Source organism: Micrasema longulum, unplaced genomic scaffold (assembly GCF_059751315.1).
Source record: "Micrasema longulum isolate JH-2025_06_02 unplaced genomic scaffold, ASM5975131v1 h1tg001102l, whole genome shotgun sequence".
In the NCBI taxonomy this organism is placed as follows: Eukaryota; Metazoa; Arthropoda; class Insecta; order Trichoptera; family Brachycentridae; genus Micrasema; species Micrasema longulum.
The window spans coordinates 1085-25543 of NW_028278290.1; the positions used below are offsets into that span (position 1 = coordinate 1085).

Consider the following 24459-nt stretch of genomic DNA (forward strand, 5'->3'; position numbering starts at 1 on the left):
CATAATATGGAATAACAAATTTACAATTACAAGATTACAATTATAAATAATTTAGTTTTTGTTTTTTGAAAATATTAAGTAAAGGTGAATTAACTAGGTTTAACTGTTCATTTATAAGTATACTAGCTGAGTTATTGTCATTTTTTTATTATTTCTAGCTGTTCTAACAGATTGAGTCTATAGCCTTTATTTTCTATGTGTAATGGTTCAGGTTTATTTTTGTTTGTCAAATTATGTTTATTATTGATGAGGTGTTTTGCAAATTGGGATTTTTCAGTTAGCAGTTAGCTTTTTTTAAGTTAATAAATATACGAATACACTTTAAATAACTATGAATTATTAATATATGTGGATAATTTTGCAATTGTTAAGTTGTGACATAAAGTGCCAAAAAAATTGAAACCGCTCTCATCTAAAGTTGAAGAAAATCAAATGCGTCGTTGTTCTACGATCATGACGGTATGTTTACTTAAATTACCTACTGTCTAATGTTAGCTGTTATTTAGCTTTCAGTCTTTGTCTTTAGTATTCTCGTAGACTTTGACGGAAGCGACGCGCTTCTTGCTCCCGCGATCTGTTACTGTTTCTCTTCCGGCCGAAAAATTAAATTCAGTGATCTCCGTCCGAATAAAAATGAGTGCCGATTGAAGTTTTAGTGAATTGTTTATACAGTGGCCGTAATGTTTGATTTCATCGATAGAAAATGTGAGTTGTTAGCATTTTCAGTATTAATTCAATATTACGAATAGTACATAAATGTAATGTTGCTTATTCCTAACACGATATTAAATAATTATTCGCGTAATGGTTTTTGTCAGTTTTATTTTGTACGTAAACTAAACCAAGAATCTGATGAGTCTTAAATTAAATCAAAGAAAAATATCGAGCCATGATAGCCAAAACATCGTAACCGACGAAAACAATATTTTACCGGAGAATACATTATCTTCTTAATAAAAATTGATTCTATGTGAATCGCATAAATCACATTAAATCATTTTTTTATTTATTTCAACAGAGGGGGAAAACATTTTTGAGAAGGGAATATGGAAGTCTAGGCATTTACAGGGCTTATGACATGTCATTGGCTGGTTTAAGTTGCCACTTTACACACTGTCCTCATTTCCTCAACTCTTCCATCTGTTGACTTTTCCACTTAAACCAGCCAATGACAGGTCATAAGCCCTGTAAATGCCTAGACTTTCATATTCCCTTCTCAAAAATGTTTTCCCCCTCTGTTGAAATAAATTTAAATATGAATAAATCCCTAGGGAAGAAATCCAATCCAGTCTGCAAGCATTTGGACATACACAAACATTGTTGAATTATTACCTGATAAAAGAAGAAGTATAAAAATTGTAAAATTGTTTTCAGGCGTTGCCTAGTAGGTGATTTGATTAGCCGGATGAATCTCACCCACGTGATAAAGGTTTCAGCTCTTTTACTTCACAAAAGTCAACAGATGGAAGAGTTGAGGAAATGTGGATGTTCAAATATGGGCAGAATGGTGAATGTTACACAGTGTGTGTAAAGTGGCCACTTAAACCAGCCAATGACAGGTCATAAGCCCTGTAAAAGCCTAGACTTCCATATTCCCTACTCAAAAATGTTTTCCCTCTCTGTTGAAATAAATTTAAATATGAATAACTCCCTAGGGAGGAAATCCAGCCAGTCTGCGAGCATTTGGACATACTCAAACATTGTCACATTGAATCAGTTCAACATCGCTTGCTTCGGAAAGTAGCGTGGACTCTTGGACTAGAGAGAGGTAATTATTCTTATGCTGATATAGTGTCAATGTTAAATAATTCTAGTCTACAAAAACGTAAAACTAATACTGATTCCATATATTTATGTTCGGCATACTTAATGGTAAAATCGATGTTCCATCATTACTGGGACAGGTAAAATTCCATATTCGGACTCGTAGGTTAAGAAACAATGAAGTACTGTTCATCGATCAGCATTGAACAAATTATGGCCTTAATTCTCCAATGACCCGACCCGTCTTTGTCGTATTGTTAACTCAAGACAACACCTGGACTTTTTTGGTTAAAATTTACAGCAGTTTAAACGACCACTAAATATATAGTCCAAATCTTATCTTGATGGTCCTTGTATTTTTCAATGCTTTTTTTCTTTTTTTTCGAAATGTTTTCAACTATTCTTTTACTATAATATCAAAATCCTATATTTGTTTAAATGGACAATGTCCGTTAGTAAATAAATAAAACATTTAGGTTTTTAAGTGGAAATTATTGATGGAAGTTCATTGTAATTTATTATTTAAATAAAAGACGAGTGATACTTTAATAAATAAAAAGTTTATCTTGAACTAGCTATGACATGTCATAAGCCCTGTAGATGCCTAGACTTCTATATTCCCTTCTCTAAAATTTTTGTCCATCTCTGTTGTAATATTATGTTAAACAAAAGCAAAATTGGCAACGACCCGAATCATTTCCAAAAACTGAATTTCGCTATTAGCCTCGATGTTTCCGAACGGTACTTGTACGAAATATGACTTCGTTTGCGTATTCCGTGAGAATATTATAATCTCGGCAATGTAATTTAACCGGGCGGTCTTCTGTTGCACGCTAGTCTAGCGGGCGAAGCAACAGATGATGGCAATTTGTTAGTCGGTTATTTCCTCAAGGCCTCGCGACTCGAGAGCGTCACAAATGGCAGATCACTCCCCCTCGCGGCCACTTAACATTTTTACCGGGACACCCTCTTCATCCCCCGCTACTGTTCGCTGTCATAACTCAGGGGTACGCAACTCTTCTATTGTATTGTTTTCTTTATTAGAGTCCAGTTGCACCAAAAAATATTAAATGTTAAATCAATAATCAATTCAAAACAGGAATTTTTTCGTAATGTTTTTATTAATGCAATGATGAAGTTCAGCCCTACGGGAAATTTTGATATAAAAATGTTTTCTTGCGCGCGGTAAAAATTAGAGCATTAAAATGCAGGATATGTTGTAATCCAGATCTCATTAGTAAACGATTTTGAAAAATAATCAGAAAAACCAAATTCAATTTTTAAACAATGTAAATGGGGGCTAGGCTTCATACCGTCCATGCGCTCTGTAGCAGCAAGACATGATGTAATCTAGCTCCTATCTGTTATTAAATTAAATTATAATTTTAAGAGAGGAACTTGAATCCCAACCGTGAATGCGCTATATAGCTGCAAGACATATTGGGATATTGTAAAGCGCCCTTGAGGTGATTTTCACAAAAATGGCGCTATATAAATTATCAATTTATATAAATATGTATATACGGCAAAGTTTCTTGAAAAAGCATGAAAAATTTTTTTATTAATAAAACTTATTACTTTGAACAACGTCACTGGTTCATATGAATCAACCAATGATAAGAGAGTCGTGAAATTAACAATTGACCAATCGGCAGAACTGACCGAGAAGAAGCGAAAAAGAACTAGAGACGTGACACGTGGAGTAGTTTTAAAATACAAAATCAAAACGCTGGTAATACATACATATATACGTAAAAAAAATTCTAAATGTATTTTTGGTTTAGTTTGATAGTTTTTTTAAAAATATTTAAAAATATTTTAAAAATCAAAAAACTCAATTTTATCCATGGGTCTAGTTTTATCTTTTTTGTAAAGCTGTTCATTTTATCCATTGGTCTAGTTTTTTTTTTTTTGAAATGTTATTCATTTTATCCGTTGGTCTAGATTTATCTTTTTTTTTGTGTAATTCGTTATATCCGTGAGTCTAGTTTTATGTTTTTTTTAATGCAATTAATTTTATCCATTTTGTCCATTTATATTCATGAGTCGAGTTTTACCTTTTTTCTAAATGCAACTCGTTTTATCAATTGCTCGAGTTTTATCTTTTTTTTAAATCATTCATTTTATCGATTTTTACTAACCGGTTTTGCACTGCAATATTTCACTAACGAAGATACTTTAAATTTTATACAAATATTTGCATTTTCGTTTTAAAAAAAAACCGTTTTACTTTATAGACTATAATTTATGTTTTACTTTATAGATAACGCTGTTAACTTCCTACTGTAACGTAAGCCCTGGATTAAATGTGGACTAGTTAACCTGTACAAAACATTTTCTCGACCAACCTGTTGGCCATACCTGTGGTTGTGGACTATGGAGTGGGACAGGGTAGCTTTGTTACTTGCTGAAAATACAACTTCATCCCCTTAGAGCGAAATTGTACAACTTTACGACAGATTTTTTAAACAAGTTTTCTGTTTTGGAATTGAAAATATCATCACTTTTAAGAAATGTAATCTTTTTTTTTTAATGGGAGTTACTTATTTTTTGCCTTGTTTATTGTTTATAGGGCTTATATTTACTGTAATAGGTATGTTCTTTCTGAATGCAATAATTATTTTGTGAGAATCTGGCGGGATAGACAGCTGTGGTCTTGTTAACTGGTTAACCCTCTCAGTACCAGCGTCATTCCTCAGGCACACGAAGAAAAATAATTATATATCGTTATTTTCTTAACCAATCTGCCCCATTTTTTGCATGCATCTAGCCAAAGATATGTTTATTTATTTACATACATAAGTATATTGTACATTGTTTGACTCATAAGTCCCAACTCAATTGGACTAAAAGTCCTGTGTTGAAATGAGACGAGCAATTAGTTACACAGACACATGAGTATAGGATCAGGAACATAAAAAAAAATATTTTTATATATATGGCACATCAATATGGTAAACAGTAAACTCAAATATTCGGAAAATCATCAAGGGGTTTTCTACTCAAATCCCTCCCGCTAAGGAAAATCCAGTCCTTAACTACTTTCTTGAAAATAGTTTTTGTCCTTGAGAGCTTAACACGCTCTTCCAAAATATCGAACACAAAATATTCTTTACAAAACTATACAATTTTTCTGTTGGTAGCCTACGCTTGTTTTGACGTTTGTGTTTTATAACGATTGTTTTCCTAATTATTTTATTTTTTTAAAGAAACTTCACAATAATTAGTTTTTAATTTTTTTATTTATATAGGTATATGTATATTTTTTGTTTTAAATCTTATATTTTATTTATTTTATACGTTTTTTACCAAAACAGCAATATATCCCTTTTGTACTCTGTACCTTTATTTCACACCTCCTGAGCCCTAATGTCATTCCTGTATTACATTTTTTTGTTAACTATCCAATTTTAAAAAAAAATTGTGAAAATATTTCAAAAAATAATTGAATTTATAAATGCAACAATTTTTTTTACCCTGGTACTGATAGCGGTTAAGTGCCATAAGCGCGTTAACGCGTTCTCCGTTTCCGTGCTCAAAGGGCCGGCTATACAAAGCGCGTAAAGACGCGTGACTTTGTACGCGCTTTACGCGTCGAGGTCAAACATTCCGAAAGTTTTTGATTTCATACACTCGGAGACATCTGTTAGACGCTTGATGAAACACTAGAACACGGGGAATTATTAAAATTATCGGCACGACAGTGCTTTAAATGTGCGTTTCTAAAGATTGCTTAAAATTTCGCGGTATGCTGGGAACTGCCATAGCAATATCAATCCATATTACAGTACGGAATAATCGGATGGGGTGGTGCTTTTTAAACAAACATTTTACCGGTCGAAAAATTACAAAAAAATATTATAAAAGTTATTTTGAAAAAACCATCTACTTTTCCCACTGTTTAATTATTTTAAAAATTTAAGGTTTTATTTATAAAATTGTTATATAAAAAGAATTGTTTGCTTCAAATACATAAAGACAAAATAAATAGTAGTATCTCTAAGTCACAAAACGTACAAAGTACGCGACTTAAAATAGGTGGTAATATCTTAATTCCCAAATTAAAAACAACTACAGCACAACATCATTATACTTACAGAGGAATATTTTTCTGTAATTAAGTGAACAAAGATAAGAAAAAGTACAGTCAGGAATACAATATATTTAAGAAAGAAGTGAAAAGTTACATTTATAATTCTTCTTTATGTAGCACTGATTAAAAACACCGTTTATATAAAAAAAAATGTATATTATATATGTTATCCCAAAAATATTAATAATTAAAATAAAATAAACTATTGTAAAACGTCACTCCCCGTTATGTACACAAGAATTGTTTATTTCTTTTACGTATTGGGAAACGGTAATGTAAATATATGTAATTAATTCATGTTAAAAATTGTATGTAGTAGTAATGTTGTATCTTTATTTGTTATCCGAATAATTTTTTTTTTTTAATAAAATAAAAAATACTCGTACATAGCGGCACAGAAAAAGTTAAGGAACTCTTCCGCATAAATGGGAATCAAGTTGGGGTAGAATGCGGCTCGAACCTCGGACCTCTAATCCGTAAGTCCGCGATGCTTGCCAGAGGACCGCAAACCGCTGTTAGCGTAGTATGCATTTATGTACTTTGAATTACGTGTAAAGCCTTGGTAAGATATAAAATATTTAGTTTATTTTTAAGCTTTGAAAAGGGAGCAGTCGTGTTCTGAAACCGGTCGACATATTAAAATGATTTAAAAGATTTTACACAAAATTAGTTGGTAGTTAAATTGACATTACTTCAGAAGGTTTTTGGAAGGGAATATGAAAGTCTATGCATTTACAGGGCTTATAATATCATTATCATTGGCTGGTTTACTTCCATTTATTTATTTTTATTAAGTAAAAGAGCTGTAACCATTATAGATGTAAGTGAGATTCATCTTACTGAATTATTTCACCTACTAGGCAACAGGAAAAAACACCGCGCATGCTTCGTGCAATTTTCAATCCCAGAAACGACCCCGTGTAAAACAGCAAATAAATGCCCAACATTGGGACAGAATTATTATTGTACAAGAAACTGCACAAGATCTTCGCGAGATCTTGTACCATTTTTTAACCCATTTAATATGAGCTAAGTACGCTTTTTTTAGATAGGTAATTTTCCTTCCTAGCGGAGCGCTACCCCACTTTTGACTTAAAGACTTTTCTCTTGATAAAAATAAATTTCCCTTCTCCAAGCATCCCACGCCATTTATTTTCCTTTCCCGTAATCTTATTTTCCTCTATCGTACATTGTTTGGCTTATAAAGTCGTAATGTTATATTTTTTCTCCCTTACCCTCGCTCTGAGTGTATCTAACCTTCTTTTTCCTCTTCTTAATCATTTCTCTTTTCATTTAAACGCTGTTTTTTTCACCCTGTTTTTCGCTCTCGCGAAACAGCCTTAAACTATACCACTTAACGCCGACCTCGACCCGCACTGCCGCCGTCTCGCTTGCTCGTTTCAATATTATGTAATCCAGTTTCACGCTCACCCTCCTAGGTCGTGACCTAATATTGTATTGGTACTTAAATACAAGTAGCCAACGTAAAAATCACATTTTATTTGTTTATTTACATAATCTATTTAGGTACGTATGTATATATACAATGTTTATAAGGGCGGATATATTAGCTTAAGGCAATTTTTTCCTCCTTGCCCGAACCGTTTTATTTGAGAAAATATTTTGTAAATATGAACATATTGTATAATGTAATCATTTTAACATTTAAAAAAATATAAAATATATAAAAATATTACCGTTCTTATGATTTACCAAATATCTAATCAAGTTGGGGTTCGAACCTCGGACCTCTGATCCGTGAGTCAGCAACATAGATTTTGAGCTCGTCCAAATTTCACCCCCTGGGCCCCGATTACAATGGGAAGTTAACAGAGTTATCTTCGACTGTATATAAAGAAAAACCGATATTTGTGTACGAGAATGAATATATTCGCATGAACATTTAAAGTATGTTCATCGGTAACCTATAATTGAACATGTTTAGAAGAAAGAAATATATGCATATTCTGTTTTTCATACAGAAAACCTAATTTTACTTTGTAGATAAACTTGAAGATAAATTTCATCTTCCCATCATAATCGAGGCCCTGGTGGCCCCTTAATATAAAAATATGTAAATCTCCCTATGGGATGGAAGCCCAGACCTCGTCTATAAAATATTTAAACTCAAAATGTTGTTGAGAATCATTTTTTTAAATATTTAAAGAAATTAAAAAATAAATTTATCTGAATATAAATAATTTTAAAAAGAAAATACATAGAAATTTATTCAACCATTATCTTGGCAGAACGAAAAAAATATATTTTGCACATTTCATGTTTTTTTTTGCACAAAGCTTTTTTTATGGATTGTGATAAAGCAGTTAATAATGAAAAATATGGTTAAGCAGCTTTCGCGATCTTGTGGTCAGCGCGTCTGCCTACCATACAAGAGGCATGGGATTCGATTCTGACATGGTTGACATAAAATATTTATTGAAAAATACGACATTAAATATTTATTTTCATGTCAACCTTGCACGAAATCGAATATTACACTTCTTGCATAGTAGTAAAACGCGCGAATTAAGAATTAGTCGTGTATACCTTAAGAATATTAATCACTATAAAATATTTTTCAAAAACAAAAAAGTTGTCTTTCTTTTTTTTATGAAAGATATTCTATTTTATTCAGTTCTATGATCAATACAGTCTTATTGAATATTTATGTCTATACTTTATTATAACGTTATTTATTACTATTCTGCCCTCGTAAGCAAAAAGGCAGCTCTTTGCAAATGTCGTATTTTGAGATATGACACTTTTGAGTATGCAAATTTTTGAAAACTGTAAATAATTAGTAAAAACACAGTATGTTAATTGTTTATAAGCATAAAACCACTATGCGTCATAATATCTATAATGTATTTTTGCTTATAAATCCCGAGATACTGTGTTTTTGCTTAGAATTACTACTGTTTTTTTAAAACTAAAAAAACATATCGTTTTTCGTACTGATTTTTTTTACTGCTTAATGCTTTGTATCAAATGATTCCAGTTTTATAGAACGTTGCCTTATATTTAATTCCAATAAAAAAACAGATTTTTTGCCGAATCGCTGCCTTTTTGGTTATGAAGTATTGTTCGCTTACTCTCTTCTCTCACATGTTACTCTCTTCACTACTTATGTTGTATCTAACTTAATATTTTTTTACATGTAATATGCTCTTTACATTTAGTTAAAAATATACGAGTATATTTCAACCTTCAGTGTTCCATTTTCTTATTGTATGTATTGTTTTTTATGCCAATAAAGGTTTTCATAAAAAAAATAGTATAAACTTTTTTCAAATTTTATGTTTTCCGGCATTTCTTCAAACAAAAACTTAATTCCCTTGTTCAAGTATGTACGTAGGCAGTTCTTGGACGTTGTTTTATATCCTCTCGTTGCATGGTTATGAAAAAACTCATCTTTCATAGTTTGTTTTGGAAATATTTCCGATTTTATTAAGTTTATTTTAGTCCCTACTGAAATATTACACGAAATAAAAATATATCGCTTATTTTTACAGTTTGACCTTTGCACTAAAACGGTCATAATACCCGGGGAATCCTTAAAAAGTTAAAGAATCACTTTCCATGTTGACGCTATAAAAGTCAATGTATTAAACCTGCATACTAATCACGAAAGCTACAAATACTTATTTAGATCCTATCAAAAAAGAACGCAACGTTTTTAATAGATCAAGTCAAAGAAAACATCGTGTGCTAGAAATACCACATTGTAAAACGAGGCTCGCACAGAGACATGCATATTTTATAGGCCCAAAAATGTTTAATTATTTTTACTGATAATATTTCATTAAATCCAAACTTTAAAATTTTTCCTTCTTTAAAAAAACACGCACTATCCTGGATTCAAAGTAAAGATATGAACTCTTTTTTTCTATGATATATTTTGTTGCCCTTTGATAATAAGGAATATTTTTATGTTTTTTTATATTTTTTATCTTCTTATAATTACTATTAAAAAAATACCATATAATCTTTTACAGAATATTTTATTTTCTCTTTCTTATGTCACACAAAAATATTAAAACTGTCTATATAAATTAATTAACATTTTCTTGTATACCCACGAACAGGCCATGCCTTTGTGGGATTTTTTTGTTTACTATTTTTACTATAAATATGTATTTCATTGCTATGTAATTATCCTTTATTTTTTTATTCTCTGTTTAACCTCTTATGTATATTGTAAAAAAATCAACAAAAAAAATAAATACATAAATATCTCTAATTAATATCCAGTATCATGTTTTTTTTTATGAGAGTAATCATCGATTGGGGTTACCCAATCGAGTGTTAACTCGTTCAGGATTATGGTTTAATTTCGCACGTTGTATTCCTGGGCCCCGATTAAAATGGGAATTTAACAGAGATATCTTCGACTGTCCATAAAGAAAGACCGATATTTGTGTACGAAAATGAGTATATTTCCATGAATATTTAAAGTATCTTCGTCGGTAATCTATAATTGAACATGTTTAGAAGAAAAAATTGTATGCATATTCTGCTTTTCATACAGAAAACTTAATTTTACTCCGTAGATAAAATTGAAGATAAATGTTAGCTCATTGTAATCGGAGCCTTGAGAGGGTTAAAATATTTTTTTACATTAAAATATTTCACTATCCCTGAGCTGGCACCAGAAGCGTAAGACTGATCACCTTACCTTCGTGTAACAGATGATCGAGATACGCTGCAGCGGGTTTACCAATACAGTGCCCTATGCACCATCGAGTGCGGCTAGCGGTCTATTTATAAGCCCATGACGGCACTGCGACCTGTGTAGATCTATTGTGACGGTCTCCCCGCCTATTCTTAAATAGTTATTTTATTAAATTTATTGCAATAGAAAGGGAAAACATTTTTAATAAGGGATTATGGAAGTCTAGGCATTTACAGAGCTTATCATTATTAGACCATTTACCTGCAATTGGCTAGTTTAAGTGGCTACCTTATACACTATGTAACATTCATCATTCATCATTCTGCCTGTATTTCCTCACTCTTTCATATGTTGGCGGCTCCCTGGGAAGTGAAATCCAGCCTTGTCTACAAACATTTGGACTAGTTGCACTTGCAAAATTCATTTACCTTTTAGTTTATCACAATAGGGAAATATCACTATTTTTTTCTATTAGTAGCATAAAAAATATTTTTAAATTTGTGATTTTGAATTCCCGCAAAAACGGTGATTCCATTGGCCACGCCCCTAATACGTCAGGATTCATATTTATTTGTTCCTGGCCATTGAATTTTATTTAGAAAATTATCACGAATCTTGACGTCACAACAACCAAGGCCAAACACGTCGCGTTTTTCTACGAACGTATTTTCATTGAATTTCTTTTTTACATTTATGTATGAAAACATTTCTCCGCAATATCTATTGATTTTGAAAATACAATTAATTATTCTCAATCCATTTCATATATTTTTATCGGTATTTGTAGAATGTGATATTTCCCTATTAGGAACCTGCCTTATTAAGATTCGCGTTACTGATTACGTCACTTGCAAAATATCGAACAAGTGACTCACGCCGTGCGTTACTGATGTACTATGTAAAACATGTCAAGCCATGATCGCCAAAACATCGTAACCGACAAAAGCAATATTTTACAGGATAATATTTCTTCTTCTTAGTTAATAATGAATGTGCTTTAAAAGTAAAATTTTGAATAGGGTTGTGGTCCCGTGGCTAGCTAGTGTTGCGGACTCAGATCAAAGATCCGAGGGTCGAACCCCACTCTACCCCAACTAACTAATAGTAAGTTATTTACGACTCATTGAAAATGGACGCAATGTCTAAATATTCAGGTAAATCAAAAGAGCCCTAATATGTATTTTTATTACATATATATATATATATATACAGGGTGTTCATTAAACCCTGTCACATCCGAAACCACGATGATCAGTATGAGCAAGGAGACTTATTGGCACATTAAAATATTTTTTTAGAACGAATAAAATTTTAAAAAATAAAATATCAACAAAAGCAAACGGTTGCTTACTTCTGTAGGGGAGAAACGAGGGGGGAGGGGGGAGTCTGATACACCGAAAACCGAGCTCCCCTCACTTCTCCACTGCAGAAGTAAGCAACCATTTGTTTTTATTAATATATCTTTTTTTTAAATTTCTTAGTTTTAAATATGCTAATATATGTCTTCTTGTCCATATTGATCATCGTGGTTTCAGATGTGACAGGGTTTTAAGAAAACCCTGTAAATAATATATATATGTTTGCATAATTTATACAGTGCCATTTTTGTGAAAATCACCTCAAGGGTGCTGTACAATATATATATATATATATATATCCCAGCACGTCTTGCAGCTACATGTCGCATAGACGGTTGGTATAGACGGTTCTTCGTCTCCAATTTATTTATTTATTTATACTTTTACATTGTTTGTATTCTTTTTTTATACAGAATAATGTTCCCTCACTGGGGTGTCCCGTGCCGAGGGAAACATTTTACAAAATGTGAAACATTCTTAAGATTGGCTATTTAACAAAGTTAACATAATAATAACAATTTAAAAAATAACGTAATTAATCCAATTAACCTAATTATAATTAACATAATAAACAATCAAAAACTAAAATATTCATAAAAAACATAACCAATTTATATAGACCAATAGAAAAAATTTCATAAACAGTGCACACATTTTACCTATTTGGCTTGATCCACTCATCGATCCGTGCGCAACCCACCTCCACTATCCATTTCTCAATAGCAATTTTATATTGTGAGAACTTACTAATTGTCCTTATGGTTAATGGAAGTAGATTGTACACTTTAACCGAGTAGTAGGCCAATCCTCTTTGACCGAAGGTTGTATTTATTTTTTTGCAGCATCAGGGTGGAGTATCTAATAACTCTTGCATTTGTAACAGAAGGTAGATAATAATGTTTACGTGCGTATAGTAACAAAGTTTTTAATGATTATGATAAAATTATAAATAAACTTATCAATGAAACTTCTTGGTTTAGTTTTACATTTTATTATTTTGACCAACGAGAACTTTCGCCTAAGTAGGCATCTTCAAGACCTTGGCTTTTATAAACACTAAAAGACTCTTTGAAAAATCCTTTATATGTACAGTATGCTAAATCCGATATTCCTACCGAGTGAAAATACCCTTTTAATATAGGTTATTCTTTGGTATCAGATCCTTAAGGCTGTAGAATCATAAAAAGTAAGGAAATCATACGATTTAACCATTTTAAAACGCGTTTTTTTTTCAAAATCGCACAATTAAAAAAATTAAGTAAACGTGCATTAAATAAAACAATAATTTTTAAGGTATTTCTGTTAAAAGATGTGCTTTTTTTGTATTCATTTTCTTAATTTTCCGATTTAAACTGTTTTTGAAACCCTACTTCGCGAGTGACTGAAAAACGAGTGCTATTAGAATTCGGCTGTAGTACTGTAATGTGACTATGGTCTGGGTTCGATGTTTGTTCCGGGTAGTGAACCCGGTACCACAACTCTAAGTGAAACCGCCGAACCATCACACTACCGATTACCTTTAAATATTCAACGTCTACATTATATCATAAAGAACTCGCCGGTTTATACCACCAATAGTGATGAGTAATGAAATATGGATTATGGATTATTGAATATATTATAGTCTTTGCAAAATAGACCATTTAGGAACTATTTTCGTTTATGTTTGTAAAAAAATAAAAGTTGACAGTTTTTTAATCACATATTGTTTTTCAACAACTCAAAGTTTTGCACTGCATTTTTTTTCTACTTACTTTTTTTTAAATTTTTATTTTTTAAAGCGTTATTCTTGCCAATTAACAACCACAATGTCTAATAACCATTAGTGTTTGTATATAATTAAGTATAAATGTTTTTAACCACTTATTATTTATTTAATTACCGACCGGTTTCGGTGCTACACGTGCTCCTTTATCAATTTTTATATAATAATTGAGTAATTCGTTATAAGAATGATTGTTTGTGCATTTTTTTTTTTAATTTCCCGTTTTTTTTTTTTTTTTAAACTAACAGAACTGAACTAAATGTTGAGTATTGTGTAATATTATATTCTTTACCATTTTTACATCTAAAAAAAACCGGGAGTTTATTTCACTTTTATTAGGTTTTATGAAGTTTTATTTTATTAAATCACACATTTTTTTTGTACTCCCAAGAGTTTAAATAAATAAAGACATTATTTGACGTTTTATAGGACTCCGGTAGCCTGTTGTACTCACTACAAGCAAGGCACAGCAGAGACCTTAGACTTAGACCATATCTTGTCGTGCGTGATCCAGGTTCGTGAATATTTTGACTCTGTCGCGTATACGTCACGATTGAAGGTATAGCCAATATTAGTGAGAGAGTCCTTATTTACGCCTTGAAGCACCGTTTTTGCAATCTCATAATACAAACTAGAAATTATATTTACAAACTAGAAAATAATTATACTGACGTGTTTTCGCTCGTTTAATTAATTCCGATCTTACTAAACGTTTTGATATTTATTTTACATATTATATTTATCAAAATAAATTTTAGTTTTCAAAGAGAGCGCATATGCTGTGCAATTAAAAACAATGTTTCAATAATTTAGTGATCATTAAATAAATGTTTATAAAACATCTCGCATTTTGTTATTTTATATTCAAAACATTTATGATCTAATGTCGTCAAAGTGTGCAAGAGTGTAATATTGCGCATTTTTAATAATTAATCAATATTCTTTATTTGACTGTGGCGGATTGAGTGTATACTTCAGTGGTGGCCAGCATTTTGTATACCATGCGCCATTTTTTTCACATACAAGGTCAGATGCGCCATACAACTTTTTGTACCTTCTTACGTTCACGTTTAGGGTTGTAAAATAGAGATAGGAATAGAAACTGCTTCGCTTATGAGAGGAAAATGAATACCTCAATCACGGAATTCAATCAATTAATTTACGTCATGGCGCCTATTTGAAAATGATTCCCACAAGAATGCTATGCGCCACTGTGATCGTTCAATGCGCCACTCTCTAGGACCTAGAGAGTGGTTAATTTGGGAAATTTTATTTTTCGCATGCACCTAAACCTTGGTTAATTTATGGCCACACTGATGATCGAACTTCAAACGAATACGAACGCGTGAAACTAAATGTGAACATTTTCATTAGGACCATTATTGCGACATTAAGCATTACCCAAAACACTAAATTGGGTTGAATTGACGAATCCGTATTAGTTTTTTTCTGTTTTTTCCTGGGGGTTATCAAGTGAAACTAATATTAATTTTATTCAAACTTTGCGAAATTCTATGATCAAATTGCTACTACATAAAGATGTATACTGCCAGAGACACAATATTTCAATATTATTGATGTATAAATCTGTAAATAAATTATCTGTTAGGGCTCTACTTTGGTACTAATTAATTTGTCAGCATGCGTCGCACTCCGAGTATAAACACAAGTTGGTACATGATTACAACACCAGGTTTACTAGTGTGGAAGGGCTAGCTGTTCCTAGATATTGCAATAAATATGGCAAAAGGACACTACAGTATACCTAAAATATTTAACATGTTACCAAACAATATTAAAAATACTGAGTTAAATACAGGTGAGTGAGTGAGACGTTTGCTCAAATTATGGTTATTAGAAAAAAGATTTTTGTATTAGTGATAGTTTTTAATTTTTCACAATGTAATATGTAATGTTTTTCAAACAAAATTATTGTTAATGTAGGTTAAGTGTAAATAATCGATGTAATTTATAAGAACCTGCTGACGAGTTGTATGTAGGCAACTCACCAGGACTTTAATTTAAGACTATTTTGTAAATATTTCTGAAAAATATTTTTTTTTTAAATATCATTTGATGTTTCATCATCAGTGCGGCGTAAAGTGTCGTCGCATTAAAAAAATATAAATCCCCAGATTAACCAGTCTAGGGGGTAGAGAATATTCCAGAGAAGTTAACAGGGTTATCTTTGATTGTCTATATACACTGTATACAGTAAAATCGAATTTTGTGTATGAAAACCTGAATATTCTCATAAAATATGTTTTGAAATATATGCAATTACAAGTGACCAACGAAAGATACCTCGAATTATCATACAAATATACACTTTTTTGAATAGTACATAAAATTAGGTTTTACCCTATAGACAATTAAATACAACTCTGTTAACTTCCCATTGTAATCGGTACAGTAGAACTGGAGTGTGGCGCGTTCGCCTACCATGATTGAAGCCTCGAATTCAAATCTTGGCAGAGTGGACGAGACATATATATATATATAAAGGTGGTTTATAAGCGGTGCTAGTATTATTATTATTATTATTATTTTTATGGATAACTTATATAGCGCTATTTTCGTAATAAAATACCCCCTATAGTCCTGAAAATATAGCTTGATTAGAATGACAGTTGTCAAACTAATTACATTAGTGATGGGAAATTACTGATCACTGATCAAATCGATTTTATCAGTTATTGCATGCAATCATGAAACTCTGTTTCCGAAAATTAAAATGAAAAACGCAAAAACAAGCCTGTTTTAGTGTGTTTAGCACAATTATTCAACAAAAAATGAGACATTTATACTTTTTTCATGAACAACATCAAATTAATTATTTTTTAATTCGATTATTTTACATTGATCAATTTGTCCCATCTCTAACGTTTTTGCAAAATGATGTAACCTTGTAAGAACGTCGGTAATAATCAGGTTTATTTTAGTTTTAACGCTGATTTTATATATTCATGTTGATTTATATTTCAAGCGTTGTATTAAAAAAATAAATTTACACGCCAGATACAAATCATTTTTCGTGTGTCAATATAAATAACTCCTTTGACGTTACTACAAAGTTATGTCGTCACCTTTTCTGACAGCTGTCATTCTAATCATGTTACATTTTAAGAACTATAGGTACACACGTAGATGGAAAGATCTGTGATCTCATAACAAAGTGTTTAATTGTGTTATTCCACAAAGTTAATGCCGATTCAATAAATTTACAAATATTAATTACAAAAAACATAGTGTTTTCAATGAGTGCTACATAAAAAAATATTACGAATCTAATTTTTGACTTCCTTCTTGAATATATGTTTCGTTTTTAATTAGGTACACCTGTAGATGGAAAGCTCTGTGATCTCATAACAAAGTGTTTAATTTAATTATGCTATTCCACAAAGTTAATGCCGATTCAATAAATTTACGAATATTGTCGGTTAATGCGGATTGCGGACTATCAAGTAACGCTCCGGAGGTCGGATTTGTTTATTATGAATTGGTTTTAATGCCCCACGTCTTGTTTTGTTATTGCTTCTAGCTTCTTAGCGAAAGCGACTTAATCAACTTGAGATTTTTATTGCGCGTATCGTAAACTGCTTTAGATGCGACCTAATTCTAATGACGGAATTGAATCAATTGCATTTTTAATGCGAATCCATACTGTGACGCACCTTGATGATGCGAATTAATAAAAAATACATTCATTTTTTATTTATTCGTTATATCTGTGGGGTCTCGATACAACAAAATTCTAGGCAGTACAATCGACCTTTTTGTTCAAGCGTTTTCTACTACTACTACCACTGTATCGTCATAATGGTACTGGAACTTGGCAGACTTGTTAATCGAAATGTAGAAAAACATTTACAACATTATCAAAACAGGGCGTAGATGTCGACTGCAAAGATAAGGCGTGAGAAAGTAAAGGAAGCGAGGTCTGTATGCACAGACAGAGTAATACGGCGTTCTATCCTCTCCGCCCACCCCCGCGGGGAAAACGGCACGAATAACACTTCTAATTTTCCATCGTTATTTCTTTATTTTCTGCTGATTTTTATGTATCTATATTTTCTTTACTTGTGTACAGATGTTTTTTATTTTGTTTTTGTAATTTTTTTACTGTTTTATTTTTTTATTTATTCATTCAAAATTACACTCGTTTAAATATTAATATACTTATTAAGGCTTTTTAGGCTATGCCCGTGTCAATCCATAATAATTTACAATAAAAATACATAGTAAAATTAATTAAATTAAATTATAATAACATGCGATGCAATCGAAGAACAATCTAGAAAAACAAGGTATAAGTAATAAAGAATAAAATTCTAAAGAAAACAATCCAAAAAAGATTGTCAGTAATAAATATAAAAATATAAATTATACAGATTTAGATTCATACATAATCAAACGTACAAAATAATGGTATCATTAAAATTAGCAAATAATAGTAAAATTTAAGAGTATATAAAAAAAAAAAATAGTTTCATTGAAACCAATAGGAAAAGAATATATATATACAGGGTGTTCTTTAATCCCCGTCAGATCCAAAACCACGATGATCAGTATGAGCAAAAAGACAAATTGGCACATTAAATAATTTTTTTAGAAATAATAAAATTTAAAAAAATAAAATATCAAAAAAAGCAAATGGTTGCTAACTTCTGCAGGGAAGAAACGAGGAGAGGGGAGGGAGGAATCTGATACTGCGCCGCGCTCCCTTCGCTTCTCCCTTGCAGAAGTAAGCAACCAATTGTTTTTTTTTAATATTTTATTTTGAAAAATTTTCTTGGTTCTAAATATTTTTTTTAATATGTTAATACGTCTTATTGCCCAAACTGATCATTGTGGTTTCGGATGCGACAGGGTTTAAAGAACAACCTGTATAAAAAACATGATTGAAATGATAATTAAGATATGTTTTCTAGAAACTCACTCTATACGATAACTTGGATTAATAAATAATAGGCCAAATAAGAGTAAATACTAAATTGTATGCTTAAAAATGTATACTTTGCTAAAGGCGTAAGTCGTCGAATAAATATATATTTATTTTCTATATAATTGAAAATGGGGAACGAGAATGCCTACCGTATGCACTCTGTAGCTGCAAGACTTGTTGGGATCTTTATTGTAAATCGTCCTTGAGGTGATCTTTACAAAAATGACGCCATATAAATAATCCTAAATAAAAAAGTAAGAGAGCAATGTAATTCTATCCACATAAGCGATGATAGCTCTCCAACACGCCAATCCACAACACGTAAGAACAATGTAATCCCGCCTTTATTGTCCCAGCCACGTCCCAACTCAAAACATAACAATTAAGCCCCATAAAGTGGACTTAAAGTTCCAAAAAAAAATTCGGAAAATATTCAGGATCTCGCGGCGATCTATTTTCATTATTGCGTTAAAATAAATCAGCGTTCTGATGATGAGCTGCTGAGAGTTTCGTTTCCCGGAAGGCCACTAATAGCTATCTATCGATTATTTCCACAGAACATTTCCGTAAATTAAGTAATCTCTATTGATAGACCCAACGTTGTAAACCGTTAGAAATCAAAATACGCCGTAAAACTATAAAACAAACACGATAAATCCTTGTTCTAGAATCATCGGTTGACTCTAATGGCTGTTTAGTAACCCATTCGGATGATTCACGATCGATTCCCGTCATCGCCGTGACCTTCATCTCTTCTTTAATAAACCTCTCAGATAAAGATTTATTATGATATCGTCGAATATAAAAACTTAAATATTTTTATCTTTGTAGATCCAACCCTCGAGGAAATTCATTAATGATCTGATAAAGATATGCACCAACAGTATTGTGCGAATCGATGTGAACATTTAGCAAATCTTTATTTTTTAAGATGCCTATCTAAGCGGCAAGACAACTTCGTCAGCTATTTATATAATATAACAAATCACATGTCCTGTTATTCTGAATTGAGTTATTGTCAATGTCAGTCGTTTTACTCGTACATTTACTGAGTTACGCGTGTTTTTGTGGATTTGTAAGTTATTTAAAACAAAATATCGGAGAGCCAATCTTCCGGCACGATTAAGCGTGTCATGTTTCTATGAAGTTATTGTACTATTTCAGGAACTATAAGGTGAATCTTTTATACTCGCCTGGGAACTCACCGGATATTAATCCTGGGGCTAAAGGCTACATTCTTGCGTGGTAGGCAAACACGCCAACCACTTGACCACGAGGCGGATTCGGTCTCGGGTTAGATTCCCGGCATAGTTGACATGAAATATTTATTTGTCTAAGTGTTTTATTCTGAATTATTTCGTAGTCCCTTAACTGGCACCTGCAGCGTGAAAATGATCATCTTGCCTACGTGTATCTAATAAATTGTGAAGATGCGCTGCGATTGGAGTACCAGTGTAATGCTTTATACATTATTTATTTATTATAATCTTCAAGTACAAAGAATAAGCACTTTGGTGGACTTCTCCAGCGAACCATAAACCAGGCTTGTCAAAAGAACGGTTGGTCAAAAGATACATAGGTGATTTATATTAAAAATAACAGCTGTTTTTTTTTATTATTGAAAAAAAAAGCTTGTACAAATAAACTTAATAAAAGTATATTTTGATATATACATTAAAGGACGAGGAATGTGGGATCATGTAATGAAAGGAGAAAGAAAGATGTACCAGGAAAGAGAAGGAATATGTAAAACAATTTAAATAGTAAAATGATGGGAAGTTAGGGTTTTAAGGATACACAGTAATGTTTCAGGCGTTTCTTAAAGGTGACCTGAGAATTATGACATTCCTAGGTGCGGAAAGAAGATTGGTGATGAAAGGCTAGATTTCGTAAAACATGTTGTATAATAAACGTCAATGTGATTTTAACTAAAATTCAGGTGTGCTGATATATCCTCAATTGAAAAACTCCGATAAATATGTCTGTCTATGTTCACATTAATTCGCACAATACTGTACTATCCACTATTAAGTGCGGATAGGGGTATTTTTTATTTATTTTGTTCATCTATTATACTCGTATGTAAACCCAACCTACACAAATAAGTAAAAAAAAAAGTATAGAATATATATATAAATATATATATATATTTTTTTTAATAAATATTTGCGTTCTTATAATTTACACAAATATTTAATTTTGAAGTCCATTTTCAACGAGTTGTAAATAACTCACTATTAGAAAATGGGAATCAAGTTGGGGTAGATTGGGATTCGAACCACGGACCTTCGATCCGTGAGTCCGAGACACTAGCCACGGGACCACAACCCGATATATTAATTGACTAGATTAATTAAATTCTATTTATTTAACTTTTTGTTCAAAATGTTAATTGTACATTGGCGGGCTTATTGCCAAATGGCAATTTCTTCCAACCAATAAAATAGAGTTTTTCTACTGACATTTCTTGGTGGAACTGCATCTTAATTATAATAATAGTTAGTTTTATTAATAAATTTTTACCAGTGACCGGGTTTCGTCGTGACCGACATCTGACCCAGTCTGACGATGTCGGTCACGACGAAACCCGGTCACTGGTAAAAATTTATTAATAAAAGTGAAATAAAACTATATACGTATTTTTATTATTATAACCAATAAAATAATAGTTTTATTTTTATAATTCAAGTTACAAAACATATATTATATAAATAAAACACGAGTGATACTTAAATCCACAAATTTGGAATATCCAGTGACCGGTTTCATCGCTTTCGCGACATCTTCGAGACTGGTATCTTTATTAAAAGGTTAAATGTATTTATACAGAACAGAGGTAAGGATACATAATTCAAAGTTATATTTAAGTAAATTAAATAAAGTTATTTTTATCTTAAGGATCATTATCAACAAATTTTCTATGGGTTAACTAATGAATTGATATAATGCTATTTTAATGAGTAAGTATTTTATATTTTATTTTTGGTGTCCATTTAACTTTTTAATAAAGATACCAGTCTCGAAGATGTCGCGAAAGCGATGAAACCGGTCACTGGATATTCCAAATTTGTGGATTTAAGTATCACTCGTGTTTTATTTATACAATAAATTACAATGAACTTCCATCAAGAATTTTCACTTACAAACTTAAATGTTTTACAAAACATATTTAATAGAAAATAAAGATTAAAAAACTAAAGATACGAGTATATAAAAATATAAATTAATGATTTGTTTATAAATTACCTTAAATCAAAGCTATTACTCAATGGGAAAAGGAAAAAATATGAAATACGAAAGGAGGAGAGATTAAGGAAGAGAAAGGAGATGTTTCTTCAAACGTGATTTAAACAGAGATACTGTAGTAACATCCTTGATAGTGGATGGGAGATGATACCACAGTCGAGCCGCATGGACACTATATGAGTTAGAGAAGAAGGAGGAATTGTAAATGGGTATTAAGATAGTGCATTGTGTTAACGAAAAGGCGGACTGAAAATGAAAATCGAATTCCATTCAGTTTTGTGATTGGGAAATATTTGAGAAAGGATAGGAACATGGAATGGATACCTACCTTTAATATGATCTAAATGTTCTTCAATTTCTGGCACTGGATCACAAAGTGAACTATAAAATATAACAATGTTTTCCACGACGCGCGACGATTCCAACCACTTTTTTGTCCGATTTTATGTCAAGTCAAAAATGTTGTTTTACTTTTGTTCTAAATCCGAATCTTCTAATTTTGAATTTCTTCTAACTTGATGTTAGGTAGGTATCATAAGGAAGGATGGGAACGAAAGGTAATCGGCCAGGAATAGTATCGATAAATGTAGTTATTTACTTAACACCTTAAGAATTAGAACGAAAAAAAATTCACGCAGGTATATAGGAGCGTTAGGACTAAGAAGTGCATTGAACAGAAGTGAGAGGGAGTGATAGTCTCTCCGCTGTCTAATTTTGAGCCATTTCAGTTGCCAACGATAATCAGAAATGTGGTCATATTTTCTAAGACCAAAAATTCTACAGTTGGGCTAAATGAATCGCCTATTTTCTTTATTTATTTACGCTCGTTTAGTATCATCCGCATAGAGTGGGCGTAGAATTAGAAATTAGAATGCGATATACCTATAGTAGGAAGTGATCCGGCTAAGTGGTTCGTGGTACGGAAACAATGAACACCCATTTCGTAATGCCAGAATTATTGGCCAATTGTATTCAGTCGAGATTAGATTGGTCGCGGCCGTTCCATTGTTCCTTCAAGGCGAATCTTACAGTATATCTTGCTGGAAAATTAGCAATAGATACTGTTATTTTGTGCCGCTACTTTTCATTAATTTGTTTATGAAGTTGAATAAAAATAATAATTGGCGGGCCGGTTCCCGCCAGATGCAAGAAATATTTTTTCTCAATTGCTCTGGGTGTTGTGGTTATATATATATATATATATATATATATATATATATATATATGGATAATTTATATAGCGCTGTTTTTGTGAAAATCACCTCAAGGGCGCTGTACAATAAATAAATATCCCACCACGTATTGCAGCTACAGAGCGCATGGACGGTTGGGATTCTTGTTCCTCGTCTCCAATTATGATATACAGGAGCTAGATTACAGCACGTCTTGCAGCTACAGAGCTCATAGATAATAATAAATTTAGCCCCTATTTACATTTTTTATTTTTATTCGTCAATAAAGTTTAGAGATTTAGTGATATTAAAAAAAAAAAAAAAACTAGTTTATAAAATAGAAGTTAGATTGCAACAAATCTTGCAGCTACTGAGCGCATGGACGGTTGGAATTCTAGACCTCATTTACTAAATTAGGATATTTGATAGTTGATAACATTTACCTATTGAAGCTAGATTACCAATCGTTTTGCAGCTACAAAGTGCATGGACGAGTGAAATTGTGGCAACTTAAAATTATCAATTAATTTACAAAAACAAACATTGAGCATAGTAGTAAATTTGTAAAGTGTTCGTGCTAAAAAGTAAACAATAAAAAACTAAACAGATAAAGCACTTCAACACTATGGATAACATAACAGATAAAAATATCCGAAGGGTAGCTTTCGTAGATTTTGTGTCGCAAAAGTGCAAACACATGTTGTTTGCTAAATTCCTAAAAGATGGTGCGGTCCACGTGTAGTTGCCGGAGGGGGGAAAGAAGCCTATTGTTCCAACGACTTTGTATCCATTTTAGTCTGTATTATTTCGTTTTATAATGAGCATGAAATTCCCGCTCAATTTTATTTATTTTTTACATTTATTTATTTGACAAAGGGGAAATATCACATATCACGAATATCGATAGAAATACAAGAATTGGATTTTATTTTATTTTTTTATTAATAAATTTCATAAAACGTACATGTTTTTTTAAAAAATTCTATACATATCTACTTTTACACATCTAGTAAATGTTATCACTGTAACTCTCCAAAAAAGAGACTAACTCTTGTGCTTGGAGAGTGACTTACACTGTTGTTACTACTACTACTACTACTACCATCACGCCATTTCCCCGTAGGGGTAGGCAGAGAGAATGGACCGCCACACGTCTATCCTGGCATACACTCCTAGCCTCTTCCACATTCATACATCTTGTCATACATGCCCTTCGGTTCTGTCTGCTTTTGACATGACCAGACTTAAGATTTTGGTTTATCTGATCATGCCACGTCTTCCTTGGTCGTCCTCGTCTAACGTTGCCGTTCATTTTTGCCATATATACTTGTTTTACCATTCTCTCGTCGTCCATTCGTTCTACGTGACCAAACCATCTCAGAGACCCTTTCTTAATCTTATCACACTGTTGTAGTTGTTTATTATAAGATTTTATATAATTTTA

General features: G+C 31.8%; 1 protein-coding gene across 1 annotated transcript in view; it reads left to right on the forward strand.

Annotated features, from left to right (window-relative positions):
* The first annotated feature begins 610 nt into the window (after positions 1–610).
* Positions 611–24459, forward strand: part of cyst (rho guanine nucleotide exchange factor 18 cysts) — a 96802-nt gene continuing 72953 nt past the window's right edge. The window contains exon 1 of the mRNA XM_088233428.1: positions 611–705. Within this exon, the coding sequence (XP_088089554.1) occupies positions 681–705 (25 nt within the window). The 5' untranslated portion in view covers positions 611–680. The remainder of the gene's footprint in view (positions 706–24459) is intronic.